The sequence below is a fragment of the Diplodia corticola genome, assembly GCF_001883845.1.
Source record: "Diplodia corticola strain CBS 112549 chromosome Unknown scaffold11, whole genome shotgun sequence".
In the NCBI taxonomy this organism is placed as follows: Eukaryota; Fungi; Ascomycota; class Dothideomycetes; order Botryosphaeriales; family Botryosphaeriaceae; genus Diplodia; species Diplodia corticola.
The window spans coordinates 352,311-371,498 of NW_017971490.1; the positions used below are offsets into that span (position 1 = coordinate 352,311).

The 19,188-nt window shown below is 55.4% G+C and overlaps 5 protein-coding genes across 5 annotated transcripts; 1 reads left to right on the forward strand and 4 right to left on the reverse strand.

The window, feature by feature from the left end:
• Nucleotides 1–149: 149 nt before the first annotated feature.
• Nucleotides 150–1,160, reverse strand: BKCO1_11000114 (uncharacterized protein; the record flags this gene model as incomplete). The annotated part of the gene is made up of 1 exon (XM_020270294.1): nt 150–1,160. The coding sequence occupies one exon, from the start codon at nt 1,158–1,160 to the stop codon at nt 150–152; it is 1,011 nt and encodes a 336-aa protein (XP_020132751.1).
• A 2,978-nt stretch (nt 1,161–4,138) lies between these two features.
• BKCO1_11000115 (tuberous sclerosis 1 protein) lies at nt 4,139–7,577 on the reverse strand (the record flags this gene model as incomplete). The annotated part of the gene is made up of 4 exons (XM_020270295.1): nt 4,139–4,233; nt 4,379–6,908; nt 6,957–7,512; nt 7,567–7,577. The coding sequence occupies 4 exons, from the start codon at nt 7,575–7,577 to the stop codon at nt 4,139–4,141; spliced, it is 3,192 nt and encodes a 1,063-aa protein (XP_020132752.1).
• A 2,348-nt stretch (nt 7,578–9,925) lies between these two features.
• BKCO1_11000116 (tor signaling pathway regulator) lies at nt 9,926–11,105 on the reverse strand (the record flags this gene model as incomplete). The annotated part of the gene is made up of 3 exons (XM_020270296.1): nt 9,926–10,498; nt 10,550–10,826; nt 10,879–11,105. The coding sequence occupies 3 exons, from the start codon at nt 11,103–11,105 to the stop codon at nt 9,926–9,928; spliced, it is 1,077 nt and encodes a 358-aa protein (XP_020132753.1).
• Nucleotides 11,106–11,665: 560 nt separating this feature from the next.
• BKCO1_11000117 (dicer-like protein 1) lies at nt 11,666–16,330 on the forward strand (the record flags this gene model as incomplete). The annotated part of the gene is made up of 1 exon (XM_020270297.1): nt 11,666–16,330. The coding sequence occupies one exon, from the start codon at nt 11,666–11,668 to the stop codon at nt 16,328–16,330; it is 4,665 nt and encodes a 1,554-aa protein (XP_020132754.1).
• A 1,137-nt stretch (nt 16,331–17,467) lies between these two features.
• BKCO1_11000118 (glycosyltransferase family 15 protein) lies at nt 17,468–18,851 on the reverse strand (the record flags this gene model as incomplete). The annotated part of the gene is made up of 3 exons (XM_020270298.1): nt 17,468–17,532; nt 17,608–18,745; nt 18,804–18,851. The coding sequence occupies 3 exons, from the start codon at nt 18,849–18,851 to the stop codon at nt 17,468–17,470; spliced, it is 1,251 nt and encodes a 416-aa protein (XP_020132759.1).
• Between the last annotated feature and the right edge of the window lie 337 nt (nt 18,852–19,188).

Below are 19,188 nucleotides of genomic sequence, written 5' to 3' on the forward strand. Positions count from 1 at the left end.
GTGCCCATATATATTTCCATAAATCAACACCACCGATGCCGGTGCCCCATTGAAGTCTACAAGTGGATCTACGAACCCGTTCTACATAGCTTCCTCTTCAACTAGGACACTTATCACTATTGAAATCTACAGTGTTCGTATTTGCCCTGCTACTCATCCACCGTCCCGTCCTCGTCACTTCTCTCTATTTCATGACACTGAAGCTCTAGAGCTTTCTCCTTCTCCGGTAAACATTCACATAGCTTCCCAAGCACAAAAACAGCAGCAACACCAGACTTACCCTTTCCATACTTGCCACTTAGCGTCATCCTCACACGCTCTCCCTTCCTGATCCAATACACTATGGGCTCGTTGTACACGCCCCTCGTCTCTCTTGCATCAAAGTTGAAGCCACTGGCCTGCTCTCCCTCCCCAATTGCAACTCGCACGTCAACCCCCTCCTCCACAAAAGTCGGCGCAAGCAACACATTCGTCTCGAACACCTTCTCCCAGGCCGCGGCGGCCGTCTCCACCATACCATCACAGCCTCCATCTTTCTTCGGATACTCCACCGCAAATACTTCTTCCGTCGGGGGATGCATGTGTCCCACCATCTCGCCATACATTCCTTTTCCCGGTGATGTTGCTGCGGCTACCGTCACCTCCTCTCCCTCCTCCTCCTCCTCACACGGCTGAGACAGTATCAGCAAAAATCGCGTAACGTCCCAGAAGACGTGGTTCCAGTTGTAATACACAGCGTCGCGGAGCGGCGTGTGCAGCGTATCCTTGTCCGCATTGCGCAGCGCGCGGAGGGCATCGTCGGTTTGGGTACTCCCGCCCGTCCGGTCTGTGATATCTTTTCCATCGTTGTCGCCGTCTTTCCCGCCGCCGCAGTCGCCGCCGCAGCCATTGTTGGTGTTGTTGTTGTTGTCGTCGTCGTCGTCATTGCTGTTTGCGGTGTTGATGCTTAAGGACTGGATGGCGCGGATGACGGTGCCGATGTCAGGCACCAGCTTGGAGCTATCGCAAGGGCTGGGTATCTCGGCGGCGGCGAGAATGAGGGCAGGGTCTGTGACCCAAGTTTCGCGAAGACGAGTGCTGACGGTATATACGGCGGGGTCGTCGCGGTAGTCGACGGCGCGGAAGGTGGCAGGGCTGTGGACGGTGTGGATTATGCGCATTTTGCCGAGAGCGAGAACAGAGGTTTGTCGAATGCTTGAACGTCCGGTGCTATAGCGGGTGTAATGACGTTTTGCTAGAGGGGAATTGAGTGGCTGCTGCGTATCTATCGATGAATTGATGGAACTAGGTTGCTGCTTTATCTGATAGAGGTGAGCTCGATGGTGCTGGTAAAAGTACCGACCGATTTATAGCAGTATGACAACTCTCCGCGAGGTTACGGCCCCCAAAGTATGCGTTTGCTTTATGACTAGACTTTGATTTTACGCCTCAGATCTGGCCCAACAGGCAGAGCCCAACATAGGCTGTGCTGCCTGATGTTCCATGTGATTGGATGACTGATCTCAGCCCGATTCATGACTGGGACTACAGTGCATACCGGGCATCATGTTGGCCATGGCGAGGCATCATTGTGATTCCTTCGAGTTCTTTGTCATTCCCTTGGTGTCAGCCTTGTAGCCAACAGGCTGCACGGCAAGGCTGCCAGCGGAGACTTTTCGTAAGCGAAGCATTCCAGAAGCTTGACTCTGCAAGGGAAAGGCAGAAGCGAGTAAGTCCTTCCAGGCTGCAGTTAGTTGGGCTTGATTAGCAAATTTCCCATCTTTAGAGTCGAGCAATGCCTGATGGTGACGACATGACCAATCAGCACTCGTAGTCTCTTTCGAATGGCAAACACGACGCTAGCCAGCAACACAAGCCTTTTGAATGATCAGACACGGTACAATTCGAGATTATGAGTATTGAAGAACGTAGTAGGATGATGCATAGAATGGGTGGTGATCGTAGAATATATACACGGCTGCTGCCTAGCTGACTGAATACAAGCAAACAACATCATGCAGGAAACCATGACCCGAGACAGGGCACACTTAGCAACATATCTCACCCAGGACTAAAGTACTAGAGGTAAATACCTCGGCCGCGACAATGGGTTTTGGACGACACTGCCAAATGCCCGCTTCCGGTTAGTCGACGACGAATCAGCCGTGCAGCTGAGCAAAGACATGATCACCTTCTGTCCGGCATTTCCATTTCCTTTCCCTGCTGTACTTGGTTAATCGGCCTGGAAATCTCAATACCCCACTGTGACATCCCACACTAATTCATCGACCGTCCATCTAGCCCAAAACAGAATCCAACACGACCAAGGGTCCACCCCTGCTACTTCCTGCGCCGATCGGCAACATCCCCCACGCGCATCTCGCCGATCCCCTCTGCTATCCTTCGCAAAGCCCACGCTCTCCACTCCGGAACCGACCGGGAGTCCGCCCATTCCCGCAAACCCACGATAAAACCTACCTGCCCCATCTCTGACCAGAAAACCGGTCCCAATAATGTTCCTACCACGAACGGTTTCATCAAGTGCCACGTGGCCGCATACGTAGTAATATGCTGCATCGCCCAACGATTTCCCGTGCGGCATTTTATCTTATCAACGAACCTCACCAGAATCCCCACAAGCCAGCCTCAGCGGCCTAAATGCGATACGTATGTCGAAAATTCCGCACGTCTGGGTGACACTATTGAGACTTTTTTTTTTCTCTTTCCTCTTCTTGCATGGTGGATTTCGCCCCACCCAAACCATGTCATTGCCCTCCTCCCTCCCTAATCTCCAACCCTAGTTCCGGGCCAGCCGGCACGCGCACACAAACACACACACACACACACACACACAAGCTCCAATTCGCGCGGAGGGAGCGGGGCGCCGTGGCATTGGGCTACCCGCAGCCACGGTGTAACGCTTGTATATGCGGAACGACTATTGAAAACAAGCGAGTAATGAACCACGGGAAGCGGTTATTGTCTCTCTATCTCTCTCCCATGGGTGACACACCGCAGCAGGGAGGAGAAGCGGTATGGATGTTCCCAGTGTGTGTGTATGTGTGTGAGCAATCCTCACGAGGGTGGGAGGGCACTGAGAAAGGGTAGTGCAGGGTTGTGTACCGTAGCAAACGGAACACGGAAGGCAGGGATTCTTGGTGTCTGGGTATGTATGTACAACGAACGGAGGTAGGGGGGTAAACGGCACGGAAACGGACTACAAGCTGCGTGGGGAACACATCCCACGATTCTGGTAACGTGGGACAAATGTTAAACCTGACAGAAGCATTTTCTTGTGGGGGGGCAACACTGGAGGAGAGAAAAGAAAAAAAGCAACGGACAAGAAGTAGATCCGCCCAGAAGAAGCAAGAACCGCGGCGAAAATCATTACCACAACTATCAACGCTTGCTTCACCCACGTTCTTCATGTCTTTTAGTCCAAGCGGGCTTGTCAGCGGGTGCGGCGCCAGCAGGATTGTCTGGTGGCATACGTCTCAGGGAAAAGAAAAGCGCATGACCACTTGTCGCACCCTCAACCATTGCTTTGCTAAGCTGTGCTCGATTCTGTTGAGCGGCCACATCAAGACTTGGACTGGCACAACGAGTAGCAAACATATTGGTCCTCCCGAGCCCTTGAGGATTTGCGCTTCAAGGCCTGCCAGTACTTGTATCCAACGAAAGTAGAATATTTAACGGGATGAAGAGGCAAAATCCAAAACAGCATATCGGATTTGTCCCCATCCAAAAGTTTCATGCGCCTACCATCAGGAATTAAATTCTCCTCCGCTGATAACGCCCTTGCCACGAATGGGCAAGATGTCGACCTGAACCCAATCGCCAAATCTCATGTGCTCTGGCTAGTCTTTTTTCCAGTGCTGAATGCGGGATATCCAGGACGCCCATTTCAAGGTAGAAAGAACGCTTAACAGAGCAAAGGTGCAAAGGAACCACAAATAAACATAAAATGAAGAGGACGTCAATAACGACAGTTCATGACGTGATCTAACGGCCACAAGGCCTAGGCCACGATTTTCGTCTCATGGTGTGTTTGCTGGCCGGTTCATGTCCTGATCCTTGTTGTACAGACACATCTGACCTCCGGGACGGGCAAGGGAAAAGGGCACGCCGACTACCCCAGAGACAGGCAAAATCACAGTGCTCAATTCTGAGACATCAGTCCTTTGAAGCCTCTGAAGCCGCCGGTGCCGGATTTAGTCGTGTGATCCTTTTTCTTGCCAACGTTTTGGGCACCGCCTGCATGAGAGCAAGGATTAGCTTGTGTGTCAATGACGTTTCGCCTCACTTTCCCCGGCTTGTATCTTTTCTCTCCCACGAGCCTTCTTCTAACGTCGAAGCGATAACACCCTGCCTCCAATACAATGATTTGGGTGGCACTCACCTCTTCCATAAACCCGTATTTCCGATTTGGGTGTGATTTTCGCCTTGTCTTTGTCGCTACTGTTCCCGCTGAATGTACTACGGCCGTCAGACGAGCCGAGGGGCTCCGTGGCATTGAATGCGTGGAACCGAGGCGCATGTATGGTATCGGTGGGAGACTGCGGCTCATGTTCCGAGCCTGTTGCGTCCATGGGCTGGAACGTCCTGGTTGGAAGCGACTCGCTGCGTTCGGGACGTCCTGTGAAAGGGCGATTTCCATGTCCCGAGAACGAGGATGCCTGGTAATTAAATTCGCTGTAGTCATCTTCGAATTCATCATCGCTTCGCACATCCGGCCGCATTGGCTCGGTGAAGGATCTGGGACCGTAGCGATTCGCAAAGCTTGCGCCTCTGCTGCTGGCAATGCTTCCACTCCCTGCTGTGCTAGGCTTTCTCATGAAAGCACTGGGAGGGCGCCCTTCAATGGGGCTGTGTGCATCGTGGCTGCCATGGCCATTTCCCCTTGTGCGACCTCGTGCATACGATAGCTCAGCCTCAAGAGCCTGGGACTTCATCTCCAGCTCGGTAAATCGGTGAAGGAGGAGGTTGTGCGTCTTTCTTAGCTGGTTAAACTTGGAGTGGCTTGCAGCGAGAGCCGAATCGATCATCTGCTGCACCGATGCAGGGAGCTGTGCGGGATCGTGTTTGCTGTCAATGTCGATTGGCTGGCGTGATTCGAGCAGGGCAAACTTGCGATCATACGCCCTGGCAAGTCTACTCCGCTCAGCATCTTGGCTGTCAAGCTTCAAGTTGGCTAGCTTGAGCTCATTGCGCAGCATATCCTGCTCTTCCCTAGCCTGCTCAAAGTCAAGCTCCTGGAGCTCAAAGTCACGCAGCCTCGCCTGCAGCCTTTCGATCTCTTGTCTCAGGATGCCCATCTCTTCCAGTTCCACTTCGGTGGACTTGAGATTTTGCTTCGAATTGAGTTCCCTCGCTTCAGCCTCGACAAGCAGTCTCCGGAGACGCTCGCAATCGTCCTCTGCCTTGACAAGTTTTGTCTTGAGCGACTCTTCCTCAGAGTGCCATTGCTTTTGTTCGTCGCGAATGGTCTTGAGCTTGGAGCCCAGCTCACCCTCCCACTTCTTCGACTGGTTCCTGCCCGTTATCGTCTCCTTCTTTAGCTGCGCGTAGAGCTCATTCGCCTTTTGCAGCTTGGCCTTTAGCGTCCGGTTGGTGTTGATCAGGTTTTGTGTTTCCGCTTCGACTGTGGCTTCCTTGATGTGTCTCCGCTGGAGTTGGCCGATGTGAGACAAATGCTGAGCTTTCAGATAACGTTCAAAGTTCAAGTCATTACGTAGTAGCATAACCTCTCGTTGCAGAGTAGCAAGATTCTGCGCGAGACGTGCGTGCGTGGGTGTGAGCGGATACTGGTTCGAGAGCGTTTGCGTAAATGCTTCAAGCCGAGGCGAAGCAAGAAGGGCCGAGGACGCATCCAGGTTTTGTTGCTGTTCCTTTTCCGAAATCTGCGGGATGAATGACCCTGGTAGAGTGGGGCTATCGGGACTGGTGTCCTGGGGCCGAGGGGAAGGCCTCCTAAACTGCACCGAATCCTTTGGCGAGAGGCTCGTCGGAGCGGTAGATTGAGTGTTTTGCCAACTGCTACCCGCCCTTCCATCAGCTGGAGAAGTTGTGCCATCATCATCTAATGGGTCGCCGGGAATATCTTCAGTTGGGACTAAAGAAACGTGGGCGGGCCGTGTGGCTGCCTGCGGGAGATCGGGCAACTTGGCGGTTGGCGGCGGTCCAGGGTCTTCCAAGGATGCAGAGACGGCCATGCACAGGCTCATGCACTCAGTGACGACATCGGCCGGATCACTCTTCAGCCAGCGGGTCTCACTCAGCTCCTCTTCAGCAGTCATGTTGAAGAAGTTGGGATGTAAGAGGTGGACCTGCCGGAAGGGCTCGGTGCGGCGTCGAATAGCGTCAGGATCTAGCACCAAGTCATCCGCACCAAGGTAATTGATGTTCTTCAAGAATCTTCTGGGCTTGCGAACATAGTTCATCAGATTTACCGGGAAAAGTCCGTAGATGAAGGTGAAGTAATACAGCGCGCCAGGTGCCGACGTTTCCGAGTGGTCAAAGGCGTGCTCCAGTCTCTCCCAGGTTGGATCGCTACGATCATCGTCGGAAAAATCATCATCAGAGTCAGCGTCGATGGCTTCCTCTTCTGCCTTCCGGCCTCCACTCGTCAGTGGCGCAGTGATCTGATCCCAGCACAAAACTCTGCTGTAAATCAAGAAGAGCTTCGGCATGTGCGACACAAGCACGCGGGTGATATGAGGCATGAACATGATGAGCACTGTGAGAGCCATCTCGACGACCGTGGCAGACTTGTCAGTCATCAGACATTTCTCCAGGTTCTCCACGAGCGGCGTTTCGGAGACCAGATAGAGATGCGGCGGCTGGACGCGGACAAAGGTGCAGAGTAGACCCAGGGCTTGGACTCGATGCTTGGCTTGGACAAAGAGACTATTCAGCGATAGAAGCAGTTCCTAGTGGGAATTAGGCCAAAGCTGCCGGATGACGGACAGGCGGCTTACCTTGGGTTTCCGGCGGCCGTACATGACCAGGAGCGACTCTATTTCGCGCGCAGCATACTCGTCTTCGGGTGTGATGACATCGCTCTCGGCTGTTGGCATGCGCGTGTGTCTCAAGTAGCAGTCCAAGAGCTTCTGCATGTACGAAGCGGCGGCTTGGGCCTGCTCGACTTCATGGTCGCCGCCAGCTTCATAGGCCAAGGTATCCAGCACGAACTCGCGCGCATCCTCACTCTCGTCCCTCTTGTGACCTACGCCGTCTATCACGGGCTTTATGACCACATTCCACCACTGCGACAGTCGGGCGTCCCCGCGAATGGCAGGGCGCATTTGGCGGAGGACGCTAAGGAATGCGCTGCGCTTGACGGGCTCGTCCTGGACGTGGTTGTTGTACATCTGCAGCAGCTCGTCGTGCAGACGTTGCGAGTCCTGGTCGTCGATGTCATGGTGCCTGTCGAGGAAGGCCTCGATGGTCCGTTGGAGGTCGTCGGGGAGCGGGTATGCGACGGTTGGGCCGGCGAAGGCGGACTCGAGCGCCTTGACGGCGTCCTTCAGAGAGCTGCAATTCCACATTAGCGCGGGCGAGAGAGCAGGGAGCAGGAGAATGGCGCACCCGGCGGCCATTTGCGCGCGCGCCGCAGTGGCAGCGGAATCCTATGATGAGAGCGAGGGATCAGAGCTGGTCGCAAAAAATGGCGGCATAGTCGCGCGCGCGGGCGAGACGGAGACGGCGGGGCGAGCTTGCTGATGTACTCGCTCGAGTCGTGGTCGCCGGCTGCTCCCGCCAACCACAACGGCGAGCAGGGCGTAGTAGACACAGTAGACGAAGCCGATAAGCAATGTGACGACGGAGTCTGGCAATAGCAATCTAATGGTTATTAGCGGCGGCGGCTCACGTCGTTTGGTGCAGTGCAGTGTGGATTGGGCCAAGCCGACCCGGTGCGCCGGCACCTGGCGCGCCCTTGGCCGCGAGCAGAGGGCCGGCTAGGCAGGCCAGGCAGGCGTGGGTGCATGGGTGCATGGGTGCATGGGTGCATGGGTGCAGGGGCGTGCGAGGGCACCTATCTCGGCCATAACGAATACTTTCGCATAACGTCACCAAGCCAGACACCAAGCCAGACACCAAGCCACGCCCGCCGCGGCTGTCCATGTCGCACGGCTGCTTGCTGGTTGCGTGCGGCAGGGGCTTTTCAGTGCAGTCGCGCAGCCGCGGGTGCAGATGCAGCCTCAGCTGGGATGTGGCGCGCCCTCTCGAATGCTACCTTCTCGCCGCGCGCCGTGATAGGCCGCAGACGGCGTGATGCCCCAGCCGACGGACGTTGGAGACAACGGCCAGGCGCAGGAAGGCGCCGCCTAGCGCCAGGCGAGAACCCGGCACATCCCCCAGGACCTGCCAAAAAGACGACCGCGACTGCTGGCCCCTTCATCTTCCTCAGAGCGCTGCCGGATATTGAACCCTCCGCGTGGCCCAAGCCTCGTGGCATTGAGAGGTACCAAGGAGAGCCGAGCAGCCGTCAGCGCCATCGCGGCCCGCCATTTGCTCTGCTGCCATCCTGGCCCCCAGCACCAGTACTCTGTAGCCGATGCAACGCGTGGCATGCACCTTCGCCCTCTCAGGGTGCACACGGGCCATTGATGTTGAAATAACGAGAGTCCATCCTCGTTCAAGAGCCCGTTGTCGCGCCCATCACGATAAGGTTGGCGCGGGCTGGCCAGCGGACATTGGGCCTTCAAGGGGTCTTTGGCCCCGATGATCGCCTCCAGGTGAGAATGCCGACTCCCACGAGCACAGCAACCGTGAGATCGCAGCCGATCCACGCAAGGGGCTCGCCCAGCACGTCGTCTACTACGGACCTCGCGGCCTGAGGTGTCACTGGACCGCGTTTGCACAAAGCACCTGCAGCTACACTCAACTGCAGTCTGCCTGCATCATTGCCTGCTGCCGTTCGTTTCCACCGCCACGCCGTTAACAAGCTTGGTTGTTCACACGCGCTAGCTTCTGGTGCAGCATCGGGGAGGACTTTAAGCTTCTCGGGCCCGGACGCCCGCCGCCAGCCCTCGGGGTACACAACATGGCGACCCTCTCTTCAGCGTCTGACGGTGTGCAAAGCTGCAAACACTGTACATGCGTCCTACTGTCGCGCGCATGATGCGTCAACCCGGTCCACTGCGGCCACTGCCATCCACGCAAGCTGGACGGGGAAAACTTTGCACATACAGGACGGCACGGCACCGCTGCATTCTGAGCGCCTTCGCGCCCAGATTTAGCCCTCTCGGAGCTTGGTCACTTTGGGCCGCTCCGTATCCGCGCCTCAGCCAGCCTACCGTTGCAAGCGTCGCTCCCTAACGCGCGGATGGCGAGCCGATGGCAATGGCGTGGTCAAGATAAGCAAACGACCCCACGCAACTGTTATTGCGTTGCGCGAACAGCCGGGCGATCAGGGATTCTCTGCCCCCAGAAGCCATCAGCGAGCTCGGCGAAACAGCGCCCAGGTTTAATGGAGAGGGCTGACGGGATATTCCACGACGCTGTCGTCGTCAAACATTCAAGCCTCGGCTAAATTTATCTTCATCGCGGCCGACTTCTCTTCTAAGCCATTCCCACCTAGCGTGCCGACATGGGGAAGATACACATGAAATCCTCAAATTTGCTCTGGTTGCATATTTATTAAAGTCTCATTCGAGAAGACACATGCTCCCGCTGCCTGGGTGCCACTGATCCACACATCCGTCCCGGCCCATCATGAGCAGTCCTGTCTCAAGAAAGTACTCGTAACCCCTTCGCCCGAGATCTGGCCAAGGCGGTAATCGGTGTCGGCACGTTCCCGTTTCCCCCCGCCGGCTGGAGCAACTGGAGCAACGCAGCTTGATCTTCCGGTCCGTCGGGTGTGGCCAGGTCGTGTGAGGCATGGGCTTCCAAATTATCTGCCTCCCAGTGCATCACAAGGTAGACAGTGCAACAGACCCGCTCGTCAGCCTCTGTTCATCGTGTTTCCAGCACCCTTGGGATTGTCGTCCTTGTAGTCATCCCATGCGCGCGCTTTCAGCGTCTCAGCATCGGCCTTTTCCCAGTTGTCCTCGTCCGGTTCCGGTTGCATCCCCGACTGCTCGCCGCCTCCTTCGATGATGCCTCCCCGCTTCCTCTCTTCGTCCAGGTATTCGTCGATGGTCATGGTGGGTAAGCTGTGATCTGGCCGGAAGACACCTTGCTGTACCCTTTGTCTGCTGTCGAGAAGCGTAAAAGGCCGCATTGGCTTTCCATCTGCGCTCAGAATAGGCCCAGTTCGGCTTGCCAGGCCCGCAAGCGGTGAATCCAGGCGCTCCGAATAACCGTCACCTCGGCGGTCACGCTGCCGCGAATCCTCTGCGGTGGGAGCCGCATTTGGCGAACGCGCCGGCGGCGCCATGGCAAGAATTTGTAGCTCCTGCGCCAGTGACTCGAGAGATGCAAAGGTCTGGTGCACGCAAAGAGCGATATTTGTAAGGTACAGCTGACGCAGGGCATCCTCGTCGTTTTGGAAAGCGGCTGGGTTTTGGTTGAGATGCTGGATGCCGGAGTTACTAAGGGACGCACGTGATGTTGCCAACGAACATACCTCAAGCTTCGCCTTCAGCTCTTTTTCGGCTCTGAAGCGGGAGATCTTTGTGTCGCGTCTGGCGGCAGCATCTGTAGTGGATGCAGTGGAGAAGGAGTTGGGGGACTCTTGGTACTTCTCATAGAGCTTGGCATCAGGCTTCGACAGGACGTCATAGCTGTCGAGCAACTTCATGAATTTCTCGTAGCTTTCACGGGCGTTGATGAGGATGGACTTGCGGTCTGTGCCCACTATGCGTTGGAACAGCTCAGCGAGATGGTAGTTAATGACCATGTATCTGCAGCGAATATGAGAAAGATGAAAGGAAAAATCAAGACGATGCACCGTACTGTAAGTCTCCGGACGCCACGTCTTCCAGGGTCTCGTTGGGGCTGAATAGCGAAACGCGGTCGGCAACTTTCAGGCACTCTTCATAGGTGGCGATGGCTGAGCTGAGCTTCTGCTGGTAGGCATCGCCGTTCGAGTCATAACTAGACTCAAGCTCCTTTCTTTTCGCCTCTGCACCGTGGAAAAGAGCCCGGAGGCTCTGCGGCTGCTGCTCGGCTTCGTTGCTCATTTTCGAGGTCTGGGGTGGTGAGGTGCGCCGTAGGGTTGGAGGTTGTCGTTGCTGAGAAGGAACCTGAACCGTATGGAAAATCATCATCACGTGCGCCGTGTCTTAGCGCGTTGGCCATGCTTCGCCCGCACGCACGGACACCACGACACCAGCGGCACCACACCAGCGGCACGACACGGCCAGTTCGACCTATCGCTGCAATGCCACCTGTGAAAATCAGGGCATGGTGTCGATGCTGGAAGCTGCTCCATGGCGCGCATCCGGTGGTAGCGCAGGTGCTGGCAGCTGCCCAAGCCTGCACCCCGCCGCTTGCGCGCTGCTTGCACCTGCCACATACAGCAAACGGCTGACCATGTCATAAATCCATCTCTCTGCCCATCGCCCCACTATCTACTCGACCATCCACTCAACCTCGCCGCTTCCGCCTGGTCTGTCGCAAACACTCTCCACCAATGCCGATGCCGTGCGCTGGTGCCCAGTAACATCACGTTCGTCCTGTGTCCACCTTACTCGTCGCACACCCGCACTCTGCATCTCCCACTGAGCGCGCGGTGGGAGCAATGGCTGACAAAGTATATGGACATGGCGTTCCAAACGCCGTGTCACGTCCTGAAACAGCTGCCCTCCGGCATGTTGCGAAAGACTATGACGACTCAGAGAGTGATGACGGCGAGTCGACCTCTGGGATTGCCCGAACCATCTCGGAAAAGAAACGCCAACAGCATGCCATCTTCAGTTCATGGGTCACACAAAAGGCAGAGCATGTGACAGAGCAAGAGGTGAAGGAGACTTTGAAGACGGCTGACGACGACTCTCTCTCCGTTCGGACCTTGCTGGCCAAACAAGATTCCAACATCATAGCCGATCCGCGCGAATATCAGTTGGAGCTCTTCGAGAGAGCCAAAGAAGAGAACGTCATTGCCGTTCTTGACACCGGTTCCGGAAAGACCCTGATCGCGGTGCTTCTGCTCAAGCATACCATCGACAAGGAACTTGAAGATCGTGCAGCGGGCAAAGCCCCTCGTATTTCTTTCTTTCTCGTCGACTCGGTCACATTGGTTTTCCAGCAATTCGCCGTGCTCGAGACTAACCTCGATCAGAAGGTCGAACGTTTCTGTGGAGCCATGGGCTGCGATCTCTGGTCGAAGCAGACCTGGACGAAGCACTTCGAGCAGAACATGGTTCTTGTTTGCACCGCTGAGGTTCTTGCTCAGTGCCTGATGCACTCCTTCATCAACATGGAGCAGATCAATCTACTGATCTTCGACGAGGCGCACCATGCCAAAAAGGGCCACAGTTATGCCAAAATCATCAAGGACTACTACCTGCCTACCGATCAAAGCAAACGGCCCAAAGTATTCGGCATGACGGCCTCGCCAGTAGATGCAAAGGTGGACGTTCTTCAAGCTGCCAGTGACCTTGAAGCACTCCTGCACTGTCGCATCGCAACCACTGCGAACCTGGACCTATTGCGCAAGACCATCAGCCGGCCAGACGAGAATGTGGTGACCTACGCCCCCCTTCGGGATATGTTTGAAACGCCATTGTACACAAAGATGAAAGAAAGGCTTGGCGACATGGAAACGTTCAGAGCTCTCTTTGAGTCATCCAAACATGCAAGTTCTCAGCTCGGAGCATGGTGCTCTGACATGTTTTGGTTCTACGCCCTGCAAGAGGAAGAAGCCAAAAAGCTCGAAAGCCGTCAGGAACAAGCCTTTCATAAGGACAAGAAGAGAAAGTCAATCTCTCGCCTCGACAAGGAGGTGGAAAGGTTGAGAGAAGCCGCGGGCATTGTCAAAAACAGCTTCATCGGCGAACCTCAGCCCAGCCTCACGCACCTGAGTTCAAAAGTCTTGGAACTTCGCATTCAGCTCCTCAAAACCTTCGAGCGGACGCCCAACTCAAGATGTATCGTTTTCGTCGAACGCAGATACACTGCCCGTCTGTTAAATCAAGTCTTCAGCCAGATCGGAGGCCCGCACCTCAAATCCGGCATGATCGTTGGTAGCACGGGGAAATGGGGCGATCTCAATATCTCGTTCCGTCAGCAGGTTGTGACCCTCTTGAAGTTCAAAAAGGGAGAACTGAACTGCCTGTTTGCAACCTCTGTTGCTGAGGAAGGTCTCGATATCCCCGATTGCAATCTGGTCGTCAGGTTCGATCTTTACAGGACCATGATTCAATACGTGCAGTCCAGAGGTCGGGCGCGGCATAGGAACTCCCGGTATTTGCATATGATTGAGCAAGGCAACATGCATCACAGGGCAACTGTGATGGAAGCCCGTCAGGCAGAAAGAGTAATGCGGCAGTTTTGTGAGGCTTTGCCGGAAGACCGCCTTTTGAAAGGAAACGACGCGGATCTGGATGAGCTCATGCAGGATCGCAAGGACTTCAGACGCTACACAGAACCTAGTACTGGAGCAAACCTCACTTATGATTCCAGTCTCAGTGTCATTGCTCATTTCACAGCATCCCTGCCTAGGCAAGGAGAAACAGTTTCTGAGCCTTTGTACATTGTATCCTCTCAGTCAAGTAAATTCCTCTGTGAGATCATCCTCCCAGAAAACTCGCCTATCCCCTCAGCGACGGGCCGTCCATGTGCGCGAAAGGCCATCGCAAAACGATCAGCAGCATTTGAAATCTGCCTTCAGCTCCGTGCAGCAGCGTATCTGGACGAGAATCTCCTGCCAATCTATACGAAGCAACTTCCTGCGATGAGGAACGCCCGGCTGGCGTTGAATTGTAAGAAAACAAATGCATACGATATGATGACGAAGCCGAAACTGTGGGAAAACACTCGAGGGACCATTCCTGAAGAACTCCACATCACTGTCATTGAACTACCGGATGGCCTTGACAGGCCCAACCAGCCACTAGCGATACTCACTAGAACGTCTCTTCCAAACCTGCCGGAATTTCCACTATTCCTCGATTCTGGGTCTCCCAGCAGAGTCCAGCTGGTTCCTTTAACATCCGTCTTCAAGTGCAGCATCGATGACGTTCAACACCTGACCACGTTCACGCTCAGAGCGTTCAAAGATGTCTTCAACAAGACATACGAGGAGGATCATGCCAAGATGTCCTATTGGCTTGCCCCTGTAAGGAGCTTTTACCGAGTCCTTGATGATGGATTCTATGGTTTACGAGACATTCTCGACTGGGAGGCCCTGGAAGAGGTTCAAACGCACATTGAATACCGTTGGACGCCTGAGATGCCCGACGATTCCCTTCTGGACAAGTATCTCGTCGACAGGTGGGACGGTGGCCGGCGCTTCTTTACGGAAAGCCTCAATCGAACCCTGAAGCCGACAGACCCTGTTCCAGCGGACGCTGTCACTGGGAAAAAGGCGGAGCACAAGAAGGACATCTTAAACTACTCCATAAGCCTGTATAAAGCATCAAGAGCGAAGGCCGATCCGAGCTGGGACCGCAAGCAACCAGTGATTGAAGGAAGGCAGGTCCTACACCGCCGCAACATGCTAGCGGAACCTGAGAAGCGTGAAGGCGAACTCCGCTCGAAGGTATACCTGTGTCCGGAGCCTCTGAGAATATCGGCACTCCGGGCAGCAGTCGTAGCAACCATCTACGTCTTCCCTGCAATCATTCATCGCATAGACCAGTGTCTCATCGCGTTAGAGGCTTGTCAGCTCCTGGACCTCAACATTAGTCCTGAATTGGCGTTGGAGGCAGTGACGAAAGATTCGGACAACACCGACGAACACGGAGAAGAGGCTCGGAATTTTCGCCGCGGCATGGGCAACAATTACGAGCGCCTGGAGTTCATGGGAGATTGTTTTCTCAAGATGGCCACCTCGATCGCGCTGTTTGGTCAGAATCCGGACGACAACGAGTTCGACTTCCACGTCAAACGAATGTGCCTCGTGTGCAACCAAAACCTATTTGAGACTGCCAAGGAGCTTCATCTTACTAAGTACGTACGAAGCATGGCATTCTCAAGAAGAACTTGGTACCCGGACGGTCTCAAGATGCTGGAGGGCAAGGGTCACAACAAGACCGGAGAAGAAGTGGTGAAGCATGCGCTTGGAGACAAGACTGTAGCGGACGTTTGCGAGGCTCTCATCGGAGCAGCTTATCTGACGCATAACACTTTAGGTGATTGGAAGCCAGAGAACTGGGATGAAGCTGTCAAGGCAGTCACCAACCTTGTGGCCAGTCCAGACCACACTCAGAAGAAGTGGTCCGAGTACCTTGACACGTACGAGAAACCGTCTTATCTCGATGCCGAGTGCACGGCTGCACAGATGGACTTGGTGAATCAGGTAGAGAGGGAGCACCCTTACCGCTTCCGCTCAGCAAAGCTCCTGAGATCGGCTTTTGTGCACCCGTCGTATCCTTACAACTATGAGAAGGTCCCGTCGTACCAGCGCCTGGAGTTCCTGGGAGACTCGTTGATCGACAACGCATGCATCACCTGGCTGGTCTACAGCTTCCCAGACAAAGACCCCCAATGGCTAACGGAACACAAGATGGCCATGGTGTCCAACAAGTTCCTCGGCGCCGTCTGCGTGAAGCTCGGGTTCCACAAGCACCTCAAGTACAGCCACTCGCAAGTCGAGTACCAGATCCGCGACTACGTCGTCGAGATCCGCGAGGCCGAGCGCGAGGCCCACGGCGCGCGCGACTACTGGACGACGGTCAAGTCCCCGCCCAAGTGCCTCCCGGACGTCGTCGAGGCCTACGTCGGCGCCCTCTTCGTCGACAGCGGCCACGACTTCGGCGCGGTGCACGCCTTCTTCGACGCGCACATCAAGTGGTACTTCGAGGACATTTCCATCTACGACGCCTTCGCCGCCTCGCACCCCGTCACCCGCCTGCACGCCTTCCTGCACGACGAGTTCGGCTGCGCCGACCACAAGGTCCTCGCCTCGGAGCTGCCCGTCGTCGTCCCCGCCGCCCCGCCCAGGTGCATCGCCGGCGTCATGCTGCACGACCGCGTCGTCGCCGAGGGCGTCGCCTCCGCGGGCAAGAACGCAAAGGTCAAGGCTGCCCTGGCTGCGCTCGACTTGCTCGCCGGCCTGCCGCCGTTCGAGTTCAGAGACCGCTTTGGCTGCGATTGCGGACTGCAGCAGGATGGGTCGGGAGCTGGGATTGATGACGGCGATGGCCGCCGCGAGGGCGGTGATTATGACGCGAGCGATGTGGTGGTCGTGGGTGTGGCCGACGATGCGGATGTTGGGGTCGTGAAAAGGGGAAGTTTGATTTGAACAAACCTAACGGACTGACAGACTGGGTGTGGAAAGTGGGAGAGAGGTGAATGCTCGGGGTGGAATTAGATGCGGCTGCTGAGGAATAGTCGGTCATCTACATTATGTGGTGCAGGAGAAGTATGTCGGTGTGGGTTCTTCTTTCTCTCCTCTCGAAGGCTAGATACATTCGTCGGGGTGTCGTCTCTTTCTGCATCAGGTCGACTTTTGCTACAAACGGATTCATAATGGGCAGAGCACCGGCGGCCCGGGCCAATAGATTACAATGGATGGTGCATTCTTTCGTGTGCCTTCTTTTCGTGCATCGCCATCGTTCTGCTCGGAGCCACACTTCGTCTGGAGAGCATATACATGGCGGCGGATAAGGTCACGAAGGAAACGCGGTGATTTTCTTTTAATAGGGAGTGAATTCTTCATGGATCGGTAAGTATCGACATCACCCGCCGTTCTAAAATACAGAAGCGCAAGTATACTAGAGCTAAGGCACAAAAAGAGACATACATCGTAAGGAGCCGTACAGGAAACACTTCGCTTCATTTCCCTCCACACACCCGCCAGTTTAACATTGAGCATAAAGAACCGGCGCCGTATCCCACACCTCTGCAACGCTGCGGGAGAGTCTCCGAGCGCGCGAGTGTTCCACCCCTTGATGATAGTACATGGCACATCGTGTGCGAAAAACAAAAAGCGTTGACAGGCCAAAGAAAAAATGAAAGACGTTCCATCTTTTTGTAATCCCTAACCCGGGCTCGGAAAGCAAGCACCAGGCAAATTGAAGCGAAGAAGGAACCTATAGACCAGGTGTCTGGACATCATGTACAGCAGTCAGGCATGACAACCGCCACACGACAGGTCGATCATCTGATCCAATAGTTTCCGCTGGAGTCGAGTCTGGCGGATCGATAGAACAGGTACGTTCTCCAAAAGGTGACGCAAAGACCAATGAACGCGAGCATTGATACGACGCGGATGGTGATTTTGATGCGTTGAGACTTGTTCCATGGAGCTCTTTACGAGGCAAAGGGAGAGAAGAGAAACAATCAGTTTGATGGGTCCTTCAAGAAGAACAGAAAAATCAAAGCGGTCGTAGTTTTTTTTTTGAAATATGGGTTTACTACTAGAAAGATGTGAAAGGGTTTATTGCTGCTTTTCGTACCCCTCTGGTTTCTCCATGTTGTTGACTTCAAAGAAGCGTGCAGTGCCTGTTGCGAGGAGATTTCACGGTCAGTATCTGGCATCTGCAAGAGTGGTAGACGCTCTGGTAATGCGGAACTTACAGGAATAGCCGTTCCAATCAAAGTTGTCGCTCGGGTTGCAGTGGCACTTGTTGTCCGTGCGCGTCTTCTGGCTGGTCGGGCAGTGGGTGAAAGGCACGTGGTAGTAGGCAATGTCCTCGAAGAAATGAAGCTCGTCCTTGTTGAGCATGAGACCAGCGGCAATCGAATGGACAGGAGCATCACCCCAACGCTCGTAAAAGAAACCACCATCGTGGTCGAGGTGCTCGAAGAAGTCGATGTAGGCATCGCTGCGGAGCCAGTTGAGGTTACCGATCTCGAAGTTGGACCAGAAGTGGCAGTGGTTGTACGTCTTGCCGTCGTCGTCGCTGAGGAAAGCCATGGAGTTGTCCTTGGCGATGTGCTGAGGGAACTTCTGCATGAAGCCCTTGACGCTGTCCCAAAGAGTGGGGATGGTCTCGACGTATTCGTACAAGCTGAGCACGAACGAGTACTTCTTGCCGTTGTCGGCCATGAACTTGAAGGTATCGTAGTTGATGTCGCAGAACAGCTCGATGCTGGGCTCGACACGCCAGTACCACTCGTAGTCGAGCATCAGCGGGTGGCGGAAGAAGAAGCCAGACTCGTAGCGGCACATGTGGCGGTAGCTGATGGAGTCGCCGTAGATGATCTGCTTCTGCTTCATCTCGTCACGGACCTTTGCCGCCTTGTTGGTATCAATCCAGGGCGGGAAAGACCACTGGTCGGACTCGATCTTGCCATACTTGGTGGTGCCGGAGACGAGGGAGGTGGTGACACGCTTGAAGTTCTCGTCGAACTCGTCGTCGTTGAGGAAGACCCAGTCGTAGTTGAACTTGCGGTTGAAGCGGTCCTCGACCTGGCGGATGGAGCGGGCAATCTCCCAGACGTCCGAGTTGCGGGCCAGAGTGACAAAGGTGGCGTTCATGCGCTCACCGGGCATGGTTCCCGTCAATTGAGGAGTGGTATTCGGGGTGGATCCCTGGGACGAGCTGCCCGAGTGCGAGGGAGAGTTCACGACGGGGAGCTCATTGGAGCCAGGCTCGGTGGCGGCGCCCGAACCCTTCCACTTGGAGCCCTGCTCCTTGATGATTTCGCTGGCGCTCTGCAGGCGGCTGGTGGGGACATCGGAAGACGAGAAGAAGAATATGAGCAGGAGGGCCTGGGCGGAGGGTCAGCGGGGATGCGCTCGGGGCTGAAACGGGCGCGGGAGAACTCACGACAAAGGCAAAGACGATGTAGCGCATGTAGCGCTGGGTGCCGGCCATGGTTGCGGTCGGGGCGGCGTGCGCAGGAGGTGCGGACAGAGGCGGAGGAGCGAGCTGGCAGCTGGGCTCTTCGCAGGCGGAGGCCCGACGTGGCTCGAAAGGGGGCTGCTCGGTGGTCAACGACGGCCGAGTCTTGGTGCAGGCGGACGGGTGCGCGCAGGAAGTTTATGTGCGGCGGCGGGACGGCTAAGGTTGAGGCATTGAGCGGCAAGGAGAGACAGGCGGGAAGGGAGTGAGCGAGCGAGCGGGCGGAAGAGATACGTGTTAGGGCGACTACCTAGGTTACGAAGGGGAGGCAGAATTCCAGTACAACACGCGGCCACCGCGCACCGCGCGC